The following is a 22,291-nucleotide window of genomic DNA, read 5'->3' as shown; positions in this document are numbered from 1 at the left end:
TTGTTACCAAACCCAGGGGAGGGGGTTCTTCTGTGTATTAATGATCCCTTTTTTCATCTTTCTTAGGACAAAATTAAAGATAAACTGCGTCCAATTCCTGTATCTGTTGGCATCACAATGAACGATCCCATGTCCAGCTCCCAGCCAAGGAGGAAACAAGGAAGGTCACTTCCAGAACTTGTTCCAATTCTAAATGCCAATGAGCCCACAACAATTGAGTCAGAAGTAAGCCATTTGTTGCCTGTTTAATGCAGAGATCTATTCCAATCTTCGTAGTTTATGCTGCACCGTATTTCAGAAGCCTATAAAAAGAGAGGAAGGGTTATCTGAGCATGTTATTCTAGCTCGGTCTGTATCGTTACCATCCAGACATCTTCGTTCGTTTGTTCTGTGTGTTGCTTCTTGCAACTCATCCTGAGCCAAAATGAGGTGGGGATGGGGGTTGCATTTCACAAACCCCTTCACCCCTGCAAAAAGCATCTGAGCCTTTCTGAACGTTTTTTTTTTATCATCCCCTTGAGAAAGGGTGCTATAGTGATTGCAAAGGAGAGAGTGCTGAGAAGAGAGAAAGGCAAACATGTCTGTATTGCAGAAGCAGATTCAATCTCCGACATCTCGATATAGAGTTAGGAAAGAATCCTAGGAATCAGTTACCTAGGGAGGTTGTGGGCTCTCTCACACTAGAGGCCTTCAAGAGGCAGCTGGACAAGCATCTGTCAGGGATGCTTTAGGGTGGATTCCTGCATTGAGCAGGGGGTTGGACTTGATGGACTTGTAGGCCCCTTCCAACTCTGCTGTTCTATGATTCTATGATTCTATGAATCCTGCTTGAAACTCTGGAGAGCTGCTGCCAGTCAGTGTTGACAATACTGGGCTAGATCCATCTAGTAGGATGATTCAACATAGGGCAGCTTCCTATGTTCCTGTGTCCTATATCTGGATCCAACCCCATATTTTTCAAACATTGTGTTAAATCAAATGTCATATTTGAAAATCAAATCATTAAGCTTGGGTTCTTTGTAGGTGCAGTTCCTGAAAGAAGGCTGTGGACCAGATAATATATGTCATAGCAATTTGAAGCTTCATTACAGATTTTGCACCAAAGAAGGAAATGAAGACAGATTTCCCTACCTCCCACTGTAAGTCTTACAGGGCGAGGTGCTGGTTTGAAAATGAAGTGTCTTTTGTTTCCTGGCAAGGCAAACCCCTGAAATGAGACTCAAATCTATTTCCCTAGGGAGAACAACATTCCAGTGCTTGTCCTCAAAGACCAGAAAGAGATCGCTCTCGAAATCACAGTGACAAACAGCCCTTCGGATCCAGAACAGAAAGATGGTGAAGATGCTCATGAAGCTAAACTCGTAGCTACCTTTCCAGATAGCTTGACTTTCTCTTCATTCAGGGAGCTGAAAGGCTTTCCGGTAAGCATTTCCTCCAGGTGATGAGGCCATTTAGACATGGTTATTTCATGTTGCTTTGTCATGAAATGCCTGCCCGTTTTCCCTTTAGGACAAACAGCTGATCTGTGGTGCTAATCCCAATGGCTCTCAAGTAGAGTGTGAACTTGGAAATCCTTTCAAGAGAAATTCTAATGTAAGTAGTGTTTTCTTTTCTAGCCCGGGCTGGGATATTTGAAAATCAGTGTTTCTTGAGATCGGAAGCACGCTTCCCAACTGTAACATTGGTACCCTACACCAGTAAGGTGAAACAATAACTGGTTTGTTTCTTCATACAGTTCTCAGTTTGGCATCCATCTTGGAACCACACCCAAACGCACGGCCCTGAAGCACGCTTAGTTCCAACTTTTCTAAAAGAAATGCCTTTGCCTTTTTACTACTAGGTGGCAACAGCGTAAACACCAACCACTACCAGCACCATCCCTGAATTAAAGACAGAGGGACACTTCACTCTTATGCCCCAAATAAGTTGAATTTTAAACTGTGCACGAGTGAACAATACAAGCTCCCAAAGATCTCCCCCTCTGGCAGGCCTGGCAAATACCAGGACCCACTGGAGAGGACGCCAGGATTTTAATTTTAATAAGTAATTAAAATTAATGTTAAGGTTGGTTAATTAGTAATTAAAATTAATGTTAAGGTTGGTGCTGTCACTGAAAAGGGAAGCACCAGCATGTGCGGCTGTAGCAGCCACCATCTACCCACCCCACCCCTAAATACCAATGCCTCTGGATTCTGCCCATGTGGGGGACCAGAGGCATTTGGAGGGGGGGGGGAAATGGTAGCTGTTCCCCATCTTGGTGTGCCTCCTTTTATCGCTGGGTAGCCAAAGGAAAACAACAACAACATTGGGCTAGCACATCTGTTTCTCTTTCTGGAACATGGCACTGAAAGGGGACGGGCAAAGCCCAGCAACTCCTACCTGTTTGTTCCTTTGTGCCTCCACCGCCTGGTAGGCTTACAGAGCGGGGGGAATTCACCCAGGACAGAGGCAGATGGGAAGAATTACCTAGAATGGAGGTAGCTGGGAGATGGGGGAATCACCTGGTGGTGGGAATCAAATGGGAAGCAGTTGCTCCCTACCCCACCCCAGAGTGCACCTCAGGCCTGCTTTTGTTCTGGCCTGTGTCTGATTGGAAGGAAGCAGACTCAGAGTGGTGGTTCATGAAGAAATGCCATGGAGGTATCCTTCTCTGTGGGTGGGTAATTCTTCTGCAGTTCATGTGTGTGACGAATCATACACAGTTCAGACCCATGACAGAATTGCCCACTCTCCGTAGAGAAGCCTGATTGGCAGGAGAGAAGGCCAGAGCCAGAGACATGGTGGGTAGTTTTTTCTGCGACTGGATATTTTTTGCCTCACTGGTGCCTAGGATTATTCAATTAATGTTTCTCATGGCACACCAATTGTGTCTTGGAACCAGGGTTGCTCAAATTACCCTGCCAGCTTGCCAGCAGCAAACACCCTTCCCCCAGACCCAAGATCCGCCTCCGACTCCCAGCCTGCAACATTAAATCCACTTCCACAATTTTCTCCATGCTCAACATGGCAGCAACAGCTTTGACGCAAGCCATCTGGACTGTTCTCGTGACCCACTTTTGGGTCGCAGCCCAACAGCTGAAGACCACTTCTCTAGGGCAAGAGCACAACAAACATTTCTTACCCTTTAATCGTTTTAAATTTTTTAAAATAAAACACAACATTCAATAAAATACAGACAACAGCTTCAATGTCAGAAATAAAGCAAAAGAGCTATTCATTCCCATTTAGCCAGGGTGGAAGCCCTAACAATTAAAGGAAAAAGAAAAAGCTTCTTGCAGAAAATGTGGAAAAAATACAAAAAACCTTCAAGAATGGAATAAATTGTAGCTAAAACCTCTTGCTGAACATTTTCATACATCTTTGGTTAATTCTAATACCTACCAAATGACTGGCCAACACTTTAAAGAACCTCTTTCTAATTTTAACCGATTAAAGCGATTCTGTCATATAAGATTTATGTCTACAATCTAGCTTAACCATTCTGCATTTGTTCCTTTTTTAGGTTACATTTTATGTTGTTTTAAGTACAACTAAAGTTAATGTGGACACAAGGGACTTGGACATTAATCTGAAACTGGAAACGTAAGATTTTTGTTTTTATTTTTAATTGTATTCATCATCTTCCCTAGTGCTTGTAAATACTCTGAAATGGCTGATTTGGTTGTAAAGGCAACTGAATTATAGCACAAAAATAGCTGATGCTTTTTATTAAAAAAAACCAAACCTACAAGTATCCTTTTGTTTCCTTTTTGCTGCAGAACAAGCAATCAAGCTAATTTGGATCCAATTACCGCTACGGCAAAAGTAGTTATTGAACTGCTTTTGTCACTCACAGGGTAAGTGTCATAGTTAGCATAACAAATCAATGCTAGAGACAAAACCTTTTATAATGGTCATTACAATGTGATGTTTCTTTTAACAATAGGATGGCTAAGCCTTCCCAGGTGTACTTTGGAGGCAACGTCAGGGGCGAAAGTGCTATGAAATTGGAAGATGAAATTGGTAGCTTAATTGAATATGAGTTCACCGTAAGTTGGTTGACATTAAGAAACAGTTCTGTCTTTGTCTTGGCAACATAGTGGTGTCTTTTAAAAATAGGCAACCTTCAGTGTAGAGACATCAGGCCTTGCCAACACAACATGCTAACCCACAATCAGTGGTGGAATTGTTGGTTGTTGTTAAACTGTGGGTTTCTTGAACCATGGGTTAGCATATTTTCTGAACTTAAGACATTTTCCAAAGGGGGCTTTTTTAACCATGGAGTGTGGCTGGCTGACTACCCTGAACAACCCAACACCAAACCATGGGTTCTCAAGGTGGCTTGTTTGAGAAAAGTAGCCCATGCTGCATGGTTAAGCCACCCTGTGAAAAATGTCCTGGGTTCAGACAATACGCTAACCCACAGTTCAACACACAACCCATGGTTCAACAACAACCCACACTCAACTAGTGCGTATGGGTTAGCATGTTGTGTAAACCCAGTCATTGGATTATATCCAATACTGGACATCAGCCAGCTGGACATAAACTGCTGGCGGGATGTTTTTCCCCTCCCCTCCCTGTGCATGAACATATGGCTTGGATCCTATGTTTCCAAGACTGGAATGGGATGTTCCTGCAGACAGAAAGAGGGGTGAGGTTATGCCTCCCCAAAAATCAGCTCTGGAGAGTTGGGTACCATCTGCAGCAGCACGGGAGATAGCGCTGAGGGCAAAATGAACCCTCCTTCTCCCAGCAGGAACCTCCACTGGTTCTCATTCCACTTGTGTGAACAGAAGGAGCCCTTCCGTTTATGGAAGTGTGACTCTGAATCTAAGCCAATATGTTTATGAGCCATTAGGTGTTAGTGGTAGAGGAAATGGTCATTTCAGTTGTTCTTTATCTCTAGTGTTCACTTAACTTCACCTAGTCCAGATTTGCTTATATGAAACTTCACTGCCGTCAAGAACACAAATTCTCCAACTGTTTTTTAGTTTTATTAGCTTTTTACTTTTAAAAAAAGCAACAAAACCCCCAAACTTTGTAAATGTGAAAATTGAAATTTGATTCACTATATGTTTGTACTACAAGTAAAGGTTCTACATTGTATTCAATTCATAGTAGACAAAAACAGTTTTAAATAAATGCATAGATTTATAGTAAATCTATGCATTTTATAGTAAATCTATGCATTTATAGATTTATTTACAGTTTTAAATAAATGCATAAATTTATAGTAAAATAGGAATGATTGCTTTGATGTATAATATATGTCTGTCAAACTATATCTATAAAGTCTTATTGTATGAGGAAATTATCTATTTTTAAAACAATTATTCCTGACAGATAACTAACCTTGGTAAGCCACTGAAAGCATTTGGTACAGCTTTTTTGGACATCCTGTGGCCAAAGGAACTTAAGGGAGGAAAGTGGCTGTTGTATTTGGTGTCGATACGCTCCAAAGAATTAGGAGAACTCCATTGTGACCCTCCACAGGAAACAAACCCTTTGGGAATCGAGGTAAGTGAGTGTTTGTCTACATATTTTTAGAGGTAAATTGCCAACCATCACCTTAGTGGCATTTTTTTTAAAAAAGGAAGTATGGTGTTTGGGGCATTTGGTTGGCTTATTGAATCTAGAATGAAACAACAGTAGAACATTTCAATGTCAGGAAGGAAATCCATTGGCAGAGTTGTCCTAAGGTTTTTTGGAAAATAATCAGTAAACACAACTAAAATTTGGTTAGGTTATGATATTTGTGGGAAAAGAGGGGGAAAGCACCACGAAAAGGCTATGGTAAAAAGAGGAGACTAGCTTTGGTGCTATGAAATGTCAAAAGAGGTTTCTTTATTTTTCTTATCCGAAATGCAAAAAATGTTCAAAGAACTTTCAACCAAACTTGTACAAACGCTCAGCGTTTCGGATCTGGAGATCCTTCGTCAGGAGCTGTACAACGAAATGAATTACTTTTTGAAGTAAATAGCAACTTGAAACCTTTTAGGTGTTTTTTACAAGACCACAGTCGTGTTCGTACTGTTCCCCGTCAAGTTTGACTGCCGACGGAGAACAGAATGAACACGTCTGCATTCTTGTAAAAAATACCTAAAAGGTTTCAAATTGATAATTTCTTCAAAAAGTAATTCATTTCGTTGTACTGCTCCTGACGAAGGATCTCCAGATCCAAAACATTGAGTGTTTGTACAAGTTTGGTTGAAAGTTTTTTGAACATTTTTTGCATTTCGGATAAGAAAAATAAAGAAACCTCTTTTGACATTTCATAGCACCAGAACTAGCCTCCTCTTTTTATCATAGGCCATTAGGATATGTGGAAGAAGCAGTGTTAAGTAAACATCAGGAGTTAGCTTGGAATTTATTTGCAGCAGCCAAAATATTAATAGCCACCAAACAAAGAAATGATGAGGTACCCACGGTTAAAAGCTGGCTATTGAAGGTATGGGAACTAGCAGAAATGGTAAAATTAACAGAAAAATATACAAATAACAGATGGAAATAAGTAAAAAAAATCAATAATTGGAAACATTTTTGGAGCTTATGAATCAGAAATATAGTTTGGATATTGGAAATTGATATTTGAATTGAGTGTTTCTCTATGCCTGATCATTTTTCTAGACGTCCCGAACCTCGAGAACAAAACGTGAAGTTGCAGAGAAGCAGACAGAGGGCGGCAAAGGCTTTTCTTTGTTTAAAGACAGAAAATATAAGATCTTGGTAAGCACTTACTTGAAACAGTGTTATGGCCTTCCCCTTTATTTTGGGAATCAGTGCGCATACCAAAACAACATGAGTTTTAACCTTGTTTTGTTTCTCTAGAATTTCAAACGATACTAAATATAATGTATTGTGGAAGAGCTTGATTAACCCCCATATAGCATGTTGCTTAGAAGAACTGTCCCTTTGAAATGGAAGCGACTTTAAAAGCAACAAAGGCATCTTCTAGCTCCTTAAAGGGTAACAATTTTGTGGTGGCATAAAGTTCCATGGAATAGAGCTCACTTTGTCAGATTCAAGATTACAACGTGGGCTCTAGTCTGCAACACCTTATGCCACCATAAAACTGATAGCATTTAAGGGACTCTTTATTGTTTTTAGCCACGACAAAAGGATACAGCCACCTGATTATATTGAAATTTTGTAAGTTTTGTCCAGTGGCTGTAGCGGAAGTAGGACTTTATCCCTTCGTATGAATAGTGACTTCAATAAATGTAAGGGTGCCGTTGTATGGCTCCAGGAAGGGCCTCGCAAAGGCCATAGAATAGGCCAGATTTCCCACTCTGAAGCCAGAGGGGGGAGCCTGCCTTCGGAGAAGCCGTCCACCATTACAAGCTTCCCCATTGCAAGCATGGAAGGTTCTTGGTTGGTGCGACAACCTCAGAGAGGTCAAAAAAGTGGCCCGAGGGGCAGATTGGTGGTGGTGGGGTGAAGAATTACATCCACAACATCCAAAGCTTTCCCGTTTCCTGACTGAAAGCAAAACTATGCCAGCCCTGGAGCTGGCATAGTTCATTTCCCTTCCATGGGAACCAAGGCGGGAAGAGAAGGAAGCTCAGCAAAGGAACTGAATGGAGAAAAAAGGTTAAAAGCCACTCCCACTCCCACCCCCACCCCATCGTCTGTCCTGCCGAAGGAACCCTATTTTGGATTCTCCTTCCATTGTGACATAGGATTGCTTTGTAAATTGGTTTCCTGCAGCTTCTAACATTTTGTTTTGGGCTTCCTTATGGCTGCAGAATAGCATGCTTTGCAAAACCCCTGAATGCCTTCAATCCCCTTTTGAAAAGTTTCTGTGTATTTAATGCAGGAATGTAACAGGGAGGCAAACTGCGTCAACATCCGATGTCCCTTGCAAGGCCTGGACAGCAAAGCATCTGTAGTGCTGCGTTCAAGGCTGTGGAATAGCACTTTCCTAGAGGTATGTCCCTTAAACTTATGCTTCATAGACTCGGATAAGCCCCTTTTATTTGTTCTAATGAAAGTGTATCTCTCCCCCACCCCCCGCATCCCACCTTTCAGGAGTACTCTAAAATGAACTATCTAGACATTCCTCTGAGAGCTACAATCAGTATTGATGCTGCTGCAGACAACATTAAGCTGACAAATGAAGCTACTAATGTGAGTCACATTTCTTGAATGATGATGGATGTATCTTTCGTGGACTGGAATGGGTTTCTTTGCATGAGATCAACAGACCATATCTGAACCAAGAATACTCCTAAGTAGCTGATTCTGTTCACTTCTGCCCTCACGATATTCATAGGCTAGTTGGCCTTTGCTGGCTTCCAAAGAGTGTCTGTGGCACTCTTTCTGGGAAACAAACTCTCCAGCATGTTGTTGTGAATGGGTAGAAATGCTGTAAATCAGCCGTTCCCAACTCTGATGACCTCCAGATGTGTTGAACTACAGCTCTCATCATCCCCAGCAAGCATAATAGGAGCTATCGTCCAACATATCCAGAGAGCAGGAGGGTTGGGGAAGTCTACTTTAGATGGAGGTCAATGGGCTAGTTTGGAAATATCATGCCAATAAGGAGGAAGATTTCCACCTCTTCTCTTCACTGGCTGCCAATTCGTTTCTGGGCAAGGTATAAAGTGTTGGTTATTACCTTTAAAGCCCTACATGGTTTGGGTCCAGGCTACCTGCGGGATCGCCTTCGCCCGTACAATCCACCCCGCACACTCAGGTCCTCTGGGAAGAATCTACTTCAGGCAGTCAAAGTTAGGCTGATGGATATTACCCAGAGGACCTTCTCTTCAGCTGCTCCCAGACTACAGAATGGCCTGCCGGAGGAGATTCATTGACTTGACAATCTATTAACATTCAGAAAAGCTATCAAGACTGATCTCTTCCGGCAGGCCTATCCAGGGGAATTTTAGGATGTTTTTAGAATGTATATTATGTTCTTAATTCAGTTTTATGTATTTTATATTTACTGTTGTTCCCCGCCTTGATCAAAATGGAAAGGCGGGTAAGAAATAATAATAATAATAATAATAATAATAATAATAATAATAATAATAATAATGATGATGATGATGATGTTTAACCTAAAGATCAATATAAACACTGTCTTGAGAGGGTTGAAAGGCAGCCTAAAAGTAATTTTAAATAAATAAATGAAATCAAATAAAATAACAGGATCACACCTAATAGACCTGTATGGTCTTCTTGTGCTTTTTGGGAAGATTGTCCGATTATGTCACAATATCCGATTAAGGTTGAGCAATAGAACTGCATCCACATATTGTCAGGAAGGCTTTTTTTGAAATAATGGATTTTTTCAGACTCAGACCCCACTTTTGCCTCTTCTAAAATTCGAATGTATGCTTTCATTTTGCCCCCTGCAGCCACAAGATACAGCTGCTTTCAGAACTGAGATCCCAAGAGTTCTAATAAGAGCTTGCAAAATGCAAAAGAAAAAAAAGTGTGCATGGAGGAGTGGAGTTTGCACTCCTCGTTTTAAATACTGCTGAGAAATCACCCCCAAAATAGGTTTAACATTGTCCACTATGGTTTCTTGTCTGAAAGACAGCCTTCCCCAGTCTAGTGCTCTCAGCATGTCTTGGACTACAACTCCCATCACCCCCGATGCTGGCTGGTGGTTATAGTCCAAAACATCTGCAGGACACCTGCCTGGCGAAGGCTGTTCAGCGTAGATGTAAATCTGACGTTTTAATATGTTTGCACATGTGAAGCTCTCTTCTCTCTGATGACATCTGTATACTTTCCTGTTCTGTAGGTGCGGGTTACTGTCTTCCCTGCAAGGACGGTAGCATTGTATAAAGGGGTCCCTTGGTGGATCATCTTAGTCGCCATTCTTGCAGGATTGCTAATGCTTTCTTTGCTGGTGTTCTTACTATGGAAGGTAAGTTATTTGAGTAATATGATACTTTAATATTTGCTCAGATATTACTTGAAATGTGCAAAGAACTTTTCTTTGGCAGGTTTTTTTCCCTACAGATTGAAAGAAGGCATTATCAGTTTAGCATAGGGAAATGCATTCCCTCTTCCTTTTGATTGAAATGTTTAGTAAAATTACTTTCCTAAACAAGCAAATATTAGACACAGAGAGAGAGAGGGAGGGAGGGAGGGAGGTCTGGAAGATACCAAATGTTCATTTTAAACTCATTTGACTTTTCTTTTCTTTTCTTGATAGAAAAACTTATGATAACTTCTTTATCTTAGAAGGGGCAAAACAGTACTTGGAAAATTCTTAGAACATGCAAATATTTTAAAATGTGAGAAGCAATTCCTAATTTTAAAACACATGTGATAGGCATTTATAATTTTAAATGAATAAGTTTTAAATGAATCAGTTATCAGCATTGGCTCTCTTTATTCGTGTATACAAAGGCCAACATTCTGAAACTGATCAAGATCATGAAAGAGAGTGCTTCCAGCTATTTTTTGTTAAGGCTTATCCATATACCTATAGCTACACACACACACACTAGACAATCTCTCTCTCTGGGCATGTCTACACCATGCCTTATCCTGGGGATCATCCCTGTGCATCCACATGACGCACAGGGGATCCTGGGGGCAGGGAGGAAAGATCCCTCCATTTCCCTGGGATAACCCGGATGGCTTTTAGCCTGATTTTTCCTGCAGTCTCAGGATCATCCTGAGACCGCGGGAGGTGTGGGCAGCCGTCCCGGTTTCGTCCTGGCTCCTCGCGAGTAAATGTGAGGCGCTGGGAACCGGGCATGGGGTACGGAGCTATTCAGGTGCTCCGTGCCCATCGAGGGTGGGGTGGGGGGAGCAGGGTTTTCCCCCCCTACTTTGACGGAGGAGCACCCGTGCGCTCCTCTCCTGTTTTGTTTTAAATGGTGGCTACGCTGTCCTTCTGGGACGTTGCGCAGCCGTCTGGACACCCAGGGAGAATTGCGGATCCTTCCCCTACACCCTTGTGGTGTAGATATGCCCTGTGTGTATGTATCTTAATTTCTGGATATTTTACTTTAAAATATAATAGGCACAGTCTTTCTCCATGTGAAGATGCAGTGCCCAGGATCGGGAGAATTCCCATAGGAATTTCTTGTCTTCTGCTACCTTGGTGTGCATGTAGATGCAGTGTGCCAGGACTTGCAGGGAATAGGAGATCCGTGTGTACCTCTCCTATTCTCATGCTTCTTTCCATCTTGGTGCTGATCAAATTACTCAAGGTCTTCAGTTGCCTGCAAGAAATAGGACAGACGAGTCCTGTGGGAATCCTTTATGTATAGGCACTTTCTAAAAAGCTTTTTATCAGGCAGCTTTGAATACTGAACTGAAACGAAATTAATTCAGTCTCCAAACAATCCCTTCTCTCTCTCTCTCTCTCTCTCTCTCTCTCTCTCTCAACCAAAGTCTGATTCTGTAGAAAAGTGAGTTTGGATACGGAAAACAAACATTGCATGATTTCAATTGTGCCATCCACTAGCATTGAACATTTGTGTCAGGCTCCCAAAAGAATAATTAAAAGAAATGTTTACCAGTCTACTGATCATTATTGTATTATGCACATAATTGAAGAATTGAAGCAGTCAAGAAGATAGTCAGCTATGGAAAAATCCTACTGCAAGCGTGTCAGCTCGAAATTATTGTAGAGGTGTGACATAATCGGATGAATATTTTTAAACACACATACAAAGAAATCTGGTTCACCCGTTTCTTTTTTGCTTTCCACATTAGTCCATAATATTGACTAAATGCCTTGCTTCCTTATAGTGTGGTTTCTTCAAGAGAGATAAGAAAGATCATTATGATGCCGCATATCACAAGGCTGAGATCCATGCTCAGCCATCTGATAAAGAGAGGCTCACTTCTGATGCATAGTATTGATCTACTTCTGTAATTGGTAATTGATCAGTTTTGTTTTTTGAATTTGTTAGCTGCGGGACATGCTTTTGGTTGTGGTGGCTAATAACTGGAAGCTTGCTGCATCTGTTCCATTAATTGCCTCGTTTTCAAAACATCAATTTTTTGCTTGCTTACATTGTTTATAATAATCCCCTTTCTCAGTGCACAATGACGCAAATCCTTTTGTCAATTGTTTTTTTAACAGCTGTCTACTTGTGCATTCTTCCTTGACGTACTGAAGGCTTCCCCCTTAAGGCTGGTACTCCGATCCTAAAGTTGTGGGTTCACAATCCAGGAGATAGAATGTGCCTCCTGGAGCCTTTAATGTTGCTATGAGAAAGGGGGAAATCCCCATGCCAAACCAGAGGGGGAAATCTTGTGCTAAGCCAAGCTGTTTGTTCCAGGGAACCCTGGGCTCCTTTCCTCAAGGTGAAGATCAGTAATAGGTAGCTAGTGCTTAAGGCTGGCTGGGGCATGCTGGGAATTTTAGAAGTGTTTTTTCCTGTCCAAACATGCTTAGAATTGCATGCTAAAATAGCCTTAGAGGCAACCTGGTGCCCTCAGGTAGTTTGGACTACAATGCCCATAGTCCATGGCCATTGGCCATACTGGCTGTGTCATATGGGATTTGTAGTCCAAAACATCTGGAGGGCACCAGTTCGTCTACCCCGGCAGGCTGACAGCCTTTTTTGTGTCACTTGTTTGAATGATAGTTGGTAATATGAAAGAGAAAGCAGAAGAGAAGTAGCAGTAGATGGAACAAGCCTTCCAAAGCCAGCTTAGCTTTTGCTTTCACAGTGCAAACCTGAAGTAAGAACCTATTTAAGCTTCCTGTGTGGAAATTTTCTCACATTGATTTCAGTAAAACATAACTCTGGTGCTCACGCTTGAGGTTGCAGCCTTAAAACGCACATCTTGTTTTCATACAAGTAGTCAATGAAATTATTAAAGGTGATGAATTTAAGCTTGTCTGTGGGTTCTCCCGACATCAGAGGGGAACGCATGTTGATGGGTAGCCGTACGAATGTAGTAAACAAATAAATAAAAGAAATAAACTGTGGAAGACAAGAAGTAAGTTTGATATGCTACTGTTAAATTAGCATTTTCAGTTTTTACGTACAGTGGCCACAATCCAACTAAGGCTGCAGTCCTGGAGATAAGTGCCATTCAAGCGAGTGGGACTTACCTCAGAGTAGACATGCATAGAATTGTACTGCAAGGTTACACCCCTAAATTCACTTACTCATGGGTAAGCCCTGTTGAACACAATGGGAATTACTTCTGAGTAAACATGCATAGAATTGCACTGCAAGTCCATTTGGATTATGGCCTATGTAAGTAGTTCACAACCAGTAATCAATGTGAGGTTTGTGCCACCAGCTTCAATAGGATATGGGCTGTATCTTATACAAATCTCAAGATTTAAGACATATTTTGATTTTATATAAGCATCTCTTATGTTCGGAAGTTAAATAGCTTTATTAACCACTAATGCATGTCCAAAGCCTTTACTACTACTACTGCTGCTGCTGCTGCTGCTGCTGCCAACTTTTCCAGGAAAAGACTGTTCTCGGTTCTCAATTCCTGTGGGATTTTTACTGGAAACTTTTCCGCCTTTACTTTTCCTATACTTAAATATGCATTTCTCCACTGAAGCCTGCCTACTGCATGATATTTTGTGCTCTTGCAAAACTTGAACTCATCTATGCAAATATGCATTGTGTTTGCTGGATCGCCAGGACGACCACTTTCATTTGCTACATTAAAGAAGCTGAAATGTTATGGACAGGAGGAGACTGAGCCGTTCCTTAGACAAAGTCCACCAAAGTCAGAGTCCCTGCTAAAATATCTCAAGGCTCAAGCATGCTGGCGGGGGGAACATTCCATGTGGTCCCATGTTATAGGGCAGTGGTTCCCAAACTTTTTCAGGTAACCGCCCCCTTGGTTCCACAAACTCATGCCCAGTGCCTACACTATAAAAATCATTATTCAGAATAGCGGTTTTCAACGACCCACTAAGGAAGATAACAATAAAATTCAAAACAGTAACAATTAATTGAATATTTATTCAAAATCCAAAGCACCCACCGCAGGCTTGCCAAGGGAGGGAGGGAAAAGAGAGCGAACGCTTTTGTTTTGCAGCCGGCATGGCGGGGCACACCAAGTAGGGTATGTCTTTTCATTAGCTTTTTGGTGTTTTTGAAACATTTCAATTCACCGTTAAAAGGACTCTTCTTAAACGGTATTAATAATGTGTAGATTCTTCCTCTATATGTCTTGGGACCAAACTACCATCTCCCATAAAAATGTCCCTGGGTTTTAAGACCTTCTGGAGAGGCGCTTCTTGGAAAAGACCACCCTGCCGCCCCTTTGCCTCTTAGCGCCCCCTTGCCTCTTAATGCCCCCCTATGCAATCCCACCGCCCCCAAGGGGGCAGTACCGCCCACTTTGGGAACCACTGTTCTAGGGGGTCACAATCTAGGCTGCAAGTCATTACTATGAGGAGGGAAATGAGATTTTCTGATTGGCTGGAGCCAATCAGAAGCAGCTTTAGAACCGAATGAGCAATATTTTAAAGAACGAACTGATCTCCAGAGCCCTGTTTCAGAGACAGAGAGAAGTGTGCTTTCTTATATGACATGCTCTCTCAAGATGTGCAAGTCCCCAATTTCCTGAGTTCCTGTTGGCATTTCCTATACGTAGGCCAGAAGAGCCGGCAAGAGCAGGAAGGGATGCAGATCGCAATAATGAAAGCTTATGGAGATTCCAGGGACAGTGGGAGTCAGTGCTCCTGATATGATTTACAGGCCCCAGATCAGCCTTCCACCACCTGGTGCCGTCCTGTTGTTTTGGACTAGAGCTCTTATCAGCCCCAGCCAGGATGACCAATGGTCAGGAATGCTGGGAGTTGTAGTTGTCAGCCAAAACAGCTAGAGGGCACTAGGTTGGGGAAGGCTGCCCCAGAATACATGTGAGTAAATGCATGCCAGGCATCAGGTTTGAGTGGGGGCTCAGGCAAATTTCCCCTGGGGGGAGGAAGCACTTATCTGAAAGAAACTGCCCCTGCTTTCCCACAAGCCTCCATGGAAGTCTCCATGATCATAAAAAGTGCCATGCTGGATCAGTCCAAGAGTCCATCTAGTCCAGCACTCTGCTCACACAGTGGCCAACCAGCCATCGGCCAGGGACGAACAAGCAGGACATGGTGCAACAGCACCCTCCCACCCATGTTCCCCAGCAACTGGTGCACACAGGCTCCCTCTGGAAGCCTCCATAGATTCCCTTCTGGCTGAGTGATACAAAGTGAGATACCTGTCCCCATTCACCCCAACTTCTATGTGATAGGAAGAACTCAGGTGGGGAGAGGTGTCTCTTGCTTTGAGCTTATAAACAAATATGGGTTTATGAGGGTCCCACTCGCATTCACTTGGAACCCAAGCAGAAGCCTCCACATGATCAGGATCCCTGCTTTAATACCAGGGAGGCGGGGCCAGTGTATGCAGGAACATTGGGGGTGGGACTTAATGTACACACCCTGGTGCCCTCTGCCCTTTGAGCCTTCTCCCAGGCAGGCTGATTCCATTTGTAGGACTTTGTTTACCAGGCTTGTTTTCATAACCAAGAAGGTTGTTAATATAGGACTGTTACTCCAAAATCCACTAGCTTGCCTTGATCTTGAATACAGAAGAAGTATCACCACGCTGGCTCAAAAAACAGTTTTCAGTTTTTAAAAAATATACGTGAGATTAATGGATGTGTTTTCTGCTTACATGCTTGGATTGCACTGTTTGCTATCACCTGTTGCTATTATCGGGGATCTTGCATTTTGCAGCTGCCTCTCTCTTGAAAGGGACTAGTGCAAGGATGTAGTCACCCATGTAACAGCAATCTGTATTTTTCTCCCCTTCCCACCTGTAGTGTGGGTTCTTCCAGCGTTCCAGGTACGATGACAGCGTCCCCCGCTATCATGCAGTAAGAATTCGGAAAGAGGAGAGGCAGATCAAAGATGGGAAAACTAAAGAAAACCTTGCGAAAAAACAGTGGATCACACAGTGGAATGAAAATGAAAGTTATTCCTAGGGACACACCCTCTGAACCGGAAGGGTTAAATGGTTTTTAAGATGTTTTTGATTGACATGATGGATGGACAGGAAAAAGAGCCACGTATAGAAGTGGCTCCCCGCCCCCTTTTTGTAGATATTACTTTCATATCGAAGCTTTTTTGTTTTGTTTTACAGACCTAAATTTTAAGACTGCCTAAACCTATATGTACGTATGATCTAAAATGGTCCAATCTTTAAAAAAGATTCCATTTAAAATCCAGACTGCCAGTCCAGAGAGAAAGAGAGGAGCCTGTAGAAGGAAGCGGTATGATGATTCAAGTTGCCCTTCCTTTCTATAGAATGGAGCTATACAAGTCCCTTCCAGCTAGCTGGTCTGTTTTTTCCCAGCTCTGCCTTTGCTGCCAGAATCCTGGCTGTCTCTCCGCTCCTGCTTCACCACCACCTCTCTACAAGGCACGATAATGGCTGCCTCTTGGGCGGAATCAAAAATAGCCCCATAGCCAGTGGGAGGGATGTTGTCTGGCTGTAGTTCAAAGGGAGATGAAGCAACCCGAGCCGTCATGGTGCTCGCTAAAAGTCCCTTGCCAGAGTCTGAACTGCGTGTTCCGTCTTGGCTCCAGAGTTCGAACTGCAAACTCGGTTTTGCCTCAACCTGTCTTGAGTACTTGCACTCCGCTTTCTTGCCCTGTGTTGCGTACCTGAGTAGGTAGATCCTCACTCCCACCTGGATGAAAGATACTGGGATCATTTTCCTAACTATGAGTGCTCCTATTATTCCAGCTTATTAGTCTACATTATTTAAATGGCAGAAGGGGGATACCATGTTGCATTAAGTATCACTTTTGTGTGTGGGGAGGGGGAGTTGCCACAAGTTTTTTGGGTTTTTTTTAGAAAAATGTTATGAAACTCTTGGTTCGCACAATCAAACAGCCAATCGAACAGTGATGGCGCAAGCAGGCATTCTCAATAAGCCACAGCTTGTGTCGTACAAACTGGGGGACCAGAAGTTAAACAACCCTCAAAGAACCCTAAAACAGGCCATTGGTTCTCCGAGGATTGTTTTACCCTGACAGAACCCACAGTCTCTTGAGTTCGGAAGACACGACAAGTCGCAGCTTGAATATTCAGGATGGGACCAACGGGCACCACTGCTCATCATGGCTTAAATAAGCCACAAGCATGTGAACCCAGGCTCTGAGTATAACAGAGAGAATGGTATAACCTACCTCCCAATTATACTTGCAGACAACAGCCTGGCCATGAGTCCTCAGTTATAGCAAGGTATTGACTTCTTTGATTCATACGATAGTCTGAGGGACTGTTTTGACAATATATTTCTAAAAGAGGGGTCTCAAACCTATCTGGCTGTCATGCTGCCTGGCAACCTATCCCACTCCCAAATCTGGAAGATGATCTCCTTAATCCTAGATGTATGGAGGCTGATCGTGATTATTTAGTGGTGAGAGCTACTCTGCACATGGTCAGAGGTTATTTATCCACATTAATAGGATTAAGCCATGGCACTGGAAAAAGTTCTTAACTCTAGTGAGCCCTGGTTCGAATGTAACCTTTACTCATGTAACTGAAATAATGAGTTCTTTCCATTTTTAGGGAACATGTCTGGATTTTGAGAGGCTTGAAATATCTTATTCGTGCAGTTGTTATTGTTTTTGCTGCAAAAACTGCATGTGACCAGAAGCAAATATTCCCTGATATTTGTAGAGCTTTGATGTATTTGTTTTTACAATAAGTGTGTGTATGTGTTTCCATAAAATGCATGAGTTGGATCCAGCCTAAGTTAATTGAACTTAGTTCCCATTAAAATCAATCAGGTTTAAGTTAAGTCATGATTAACCTGTCCCATTGATGTCAGTGAGAACTAAATTCAACTAACTTATAGTGCAATCCTATACCTATCTTCTCAGAAGTAAGTCCCAGTGAGTTCAGTGGGGCTTACTCCCAAGTAAGTGTGTATAGAATTGTAGCCTTCATCTGGATACAACCCTATGTGTTTTAAGAACTAATGCAAAGGGATGTGGCTCAGTTTCTAAATAAGAGGTGCTAAAACTCAACTTCGTCTGGAAGTCATACTCATGTGAAAGCCTTTCCTTCTATCTGTGGGTGTGTAGAGAACAGCTGATGTTTTTCAGAAGGGAGACCATGGCACTCTGCACATGATTAAAAGAACTCTTATCTTTAAGTTCTCTACTAATCCTAGTGTGAAGAAGAGGGGGGAGTTTAAAAGCTACAGACCAACCATTCAGAAGTTACCCCCATTGTTCACAGGGGTGTGGGCTTGTGTTTTTCAGGTAAATTTGAGATCTCTAAAACTGCTAATTCTTTGTTCTAAAACTCAAGTGTAGGTATGGTAGTTAGTGTGATCTTAAATGTGCAATAGATCATGTTTCAATAATGTTTTTAAAATCAATTTGTGTGCATCTGTTGCTCACACCAAATATACACAGGTTTGTTTTTTAAAGCTTGAATATTGGTTGTACTTTTTTGTATATACTGTAAGTCATGTTTATATATTTATTTTTATCATGAATCTTTGCCTTTAACTAACTGTTAAGCCAAAGATTTTTAATTGAACTTTAAAAATAGGGAGCAATACTATATAAAAGAGTTCAGTGATTAAAAGCAAATACTTTCCGCCAAATGTGCCAATACTTTAACCTTTGCATTTCAATGACTAAGGGCATAGTCCCATACATGTTTAGACTGAAAAAAGTCCTACAACTCCCAGCATTCCCCATCCAGCCATCTTGGGAACTGTAGGACTTTTTTTTTTTTTGTCTGAACATGCTTAGGATTGTGGCGCAAAGCATTCTTGGAAAGCTTTTCTTTACATATTTCTGATTATGTAGTATGGAGGTATTGTATCTTCTAAATAATTTGTGCACTAATTCATATATACAGAAGTTTTATCTATAGAAGTTTTATATGACTAACTTAACGGAAAATATGTCTATGCTCCTTGGGGTGGGGAAAGGTTTTCTAGTTCTGTGTTTAAAACAAGATTAACTACTGCAGATGTTATAGCACTTGAAACAAAACATAAGCCCCAAAGTTTAACTATGGATCTATACCGGTGCAGTTTAAGACTACTGAATAAATGTCCTAAATATCTAAATTTTAATTGTAAGAACTAATTAATTGCATAGAATTGTACTATATGATACTTGTGATTGTTACAAAAGTATTTTACAGTTTTTTAAGCCACGTCTCAAAAAACAATCTGGTACTGGTAAAATAAGAATTATAAATGTGCTCTAACATGCATTGTACATGAAGTAACAACAAAAACGTTAGTGTGTGGATATTATTTGAGAAAGGATGAAAACTATGCAAATCTTTAAATATTTACATTGAAACACCAGATGCTATATGCATTGTACTCTGTAGTCACACTACAAAAATTCATCAGCTGGGAGTGATTATTATTGTCCTTTCTACGGTTTGGAATCCAGTTGTTAATTTTAACGTCTCTCATTCCACGTCTTATTGTTATCTAAATGACTCTGACTACACATTTTATAAAAAAAATACTTATTTTTTCAAGAAGTTTTGTTTGCTCTATGGGTAAACTCTCAGTTACAATTCTGGTGCCTGATGCTACAGCCTACCAAACACTGCTGCTTTCTCCTCCACTCCCCACCCCAACTCTGCCAATTCATTTAAATGGGGCTTATTCAAGAGCCGCTTAGCAGCATGCACGGTGGATAGCACCTTATCATTTCAAATCCCATCTCTGTGAATGGGCTTAGTAACTTGAAAAAAGAACTTTGAAACACTACTGTATCTTTTCATAAAAACAAAATTGTCTTCTGGTATCTTATTAAAAACAGCATCAACAAATATATAGACAATGTTAAATTAGGGCCGGTTTTAAGTAAAAATGTCATCTCACGTCACATCACTGGTATATATTCATTTTTATACATTGACTGCTACTAACATCTAATGTTAAATCATGGCTAAAAATTACCTGTGGATATTTCTATAAAAGTGTGAAATAAATTTTGTATGAAAAGCTCTTTCTGTGGAGACTGTATTTGTGTACTACACAGTTGATCATGGAACCAACCAGAGGGGAGGCAACCCTGGACTTAATCCTAAATTGTGCTGCCCAGGACCTAATACGAAATGTAAATATTGTTGAACCAATCGGTAACAGTGACCACAGTGCTATCAGATTCAATATATACTTAAGAGGGGAATTACCCAGTCACACTTCAAAAGAGGAAACTTCTCAAAATGAGAGAACTAGTGAAAAAGAAGTTGAAAGGGAGAATCAAGAGGACTAAATCCTTGCAAAATGCATGGAGCTAACTCAAAAGCACAATAATAGACGCTCAACTAAAATGTATTCCACAGGTTAGGAAAGGTAGCACCAAGTCCAAGAGGTCACCAGCATGGTTAACAAGCAATGTCAAAGAAGCTATTGTAGAAAAGGAGGCTTCCTTCAAAAAATGGAAGTATTGCCCAAGTGAGGAAAATAAAAGGGAGCACAAGCTGGCACAAAGGAGATGCAAGCAAACAACAAGAGATGCAAAAAAAGCATTTTGGAGAGGACATCGCTAATAATATCAAGTCCAACAATAAAGAATTATTTAAATATATCAGAAGCAAGAAACCAGCTAGGGAAGCAGTTGGACCATTGGATGACAATGGAGTTAAGGGAGTACTAAAGGAGGATAGGGAAATTGCAGAAAAGCTGAATGAATTCTTTGCGTTGGTGTTCACTGCAGAGGACACAGGACAGATGCCTGTGCCTGAACTGATGTTTTCAGGAAGGGAGTCTGAGGAACTGAGAAAAAAGTGGTGACAAAAGATGAAGTTCTGAACCTTCTTGACAAATTGAAAGCAAATAAATCACCAGGCCCAGGTAGTATCCATCCTAGAGTTCTCAAAGAACTCAAATGTGAAATTGCGGACTTCACAAAAATATGCAACATGTCCCTTAGCTCAGCCTCTGTACCAGAGGATTGGAAGACAGCCAATGTAACATCAATTTTCAAAAAGGGATCCGGGGGAAAGATCCAGAAAATTACAGGCCAGTTAGCTTGACATTCAGGTAAATTGGTTGAAAGCATTATTAAAGACAAAATTAGTAAACATATAGAACGGCAGGTCCTGCTGAAGAAGAATCAACACGGCTTCCACAAAGGCAAGTCCTGTCTCATTAATCTACTAGAATTCTTTGAGAGTGTCAACAAACGTAGACAGGGGTGATCCGGTGGACATTGTTTACTTGGACTTCCAAAAGGCTTTTGATAAAGTCCCTCACCAAAGACTGAACAAACTTAGCAGTCATGGAATAAGAGAAGACGTCCTCTTATGGATCAGTAACTGGATAGAGAACAGAAAACAGAGAGTAGGAATAAATGGTAAATTTTCCTGACAGAGGGAAGTAAAAGTGGGGTCCCACAGGGATCGGTATTGGAACTAATTCTTTTCAACTTGTTCATAAATGATGAACAAGTTGAAATGGTGGGAAGGTGCTGTTGCACCATGTCTTGCCTTGTTGGTCCCTGGCCGATAACTGGATCAGACCAAGGGTCCATCTAGTCCAGCACTCTGTTCACACAGTGGCCAGCCAGCTGTCAACCAGGGCATAAGTGCAACAGCCTCCCACCCATGTTCCCCAGAAACTGGTTGTATATAGCCTTACTGCCTCTGATACTGGAGGTAGCACATAGCTATCAGGACTAATAGCCATTGATAGCCTTCTCCCCCAGAAGAAGGCTATCCAACCGCTTTTAAAGACATCCAAACTACATCTTATGGTAGTGAATTCCATAGTTTATGCGCTGTGTGAAGAAGTACTTCCTCTAATCTGTCCTGAATCTCCCACCAATCAGCTTCATGGGTTCTAGTATGGGAAAGGGAAAAATGCCTCCCTATCCACTTTCTCTATACCATGCATAATTTTGTACTCCTCTATTGGCTCTCCCTTTTTCCAACCTAAACAATCCAAGTTGTTGGAACCTTCCCTCAAAGGGGAGATGTTCCAGCCCCCTTGATAATTTCAGTTGCCCTTTTCTGCACTTTCCCCAGCACTACAATATATATATATATATATATATATATATATATATATATATATATATAAATAAATTAGGTGTGGTTAGACAAAAGTTTGGGGTTCATATTTAGATAAAGAAAAGTCCTACAACTCCCAGCATCCCTTCAGCCAGCCATGCTGGGAAGTGTAGGGCTTTCCCCCCCTATCTGAACATACATAGAATTGGCCTGCTTCCAAATCGTGCAAGGGCAACAAGGCTTCCAGCAGTTGTAATCAGAAGGCATTGTGCAGTTGTTTCATCTTTTTCTCCTTAACAAATATTAAGAAAACCGGAGGCTCACGAGTAGAAGACAAGTGTACACTG

The 22,291-nt window shown here is 41.5% G+C and overlaps 1 protein-coding gene across 3 annotated transcripts in view; it reads left to right on the top strand.

The window, feature by feature from the left end:
* Positions 1-19,927, top strand: part of ITGA6 (integrin subunit alpha 6) — a 68,700-nt gene extending 48,773 nt beyond the window's left edge. For 2 of the 3 annotated variants that reach the window (XM_063116390.1, XM_063116391.1), the window contains 13 exons: positions 67-225; positions 1,024-1,139; positions 1,238-1,421; positions 1,510-1,593; positions 3,503-3,582; positions 3,759-3,836; positions 3,926-4,028; positions 5,326-5,499; positions 6,610-6,708; positions 7,799-7,909; positions 8,011-8,109; positions 9,734-9,859; positions 15,754-19,927. In XM_063116390.1, coding sequence (XP_062972460.1) covers positions 67-225; positions 1,024-1,139; positions 1,238-1,421; positions 1,510-1,593; positions 3,503-3,582; positions 3,759-3,836; positions 3,926-4,028; positions 5,326-5,499; positions 6,610-6,708; positions 7,799-7,909; positions 8,011-8,109; positions 9,734-9,859; positions 15,754-15,915 — 1,575 coding nt within the window. In that variant the 3' untranslated portion in view covers positions 15,916-19,927. Of the gene's footprint in view, positions 1-66; positions 226-1,023; positions 1,140-1,237; positions 1,422-1,509; positions 1,594-3,502; positions 3,583-3,758; positions 3,837-3,925; positions 4,029-5,325; positions 5,500-6,609; positions 6,709-7,798; positions 7,910-8,010; positions 8,110-9,733; positions 9,860-11,703; positions 11,834-15,753 lie in introns of all 3 variants that reach the window. The other variant, XM_063116389.1, reaches the window with a different exon arrangement.
* Positions 19,928-22,291: the final 2,364 nt, after the last annotated feature.

Source organism: Elgaria multicarinata, chromosome 2 (assembly GCF_023053635.1).
Source record: "Elgaria multicarinata webbii isolate HBS135686 ecotype San Diego chromosome 2, rElgMul1.1.pri, whole genome shotgun sequence".
Taxonomy (NCBI): domain Eukaryota; kingdom Metazoa; phylum Chordata; class Lepidosauria; order Squamata; family Anguidae; genus Elgaria; species Elgaria multicarinata.
Note: the sequence above shows the minus strand (reverse complement) of the source record. Positions and strands in the feature narration are given on the sequence as shown.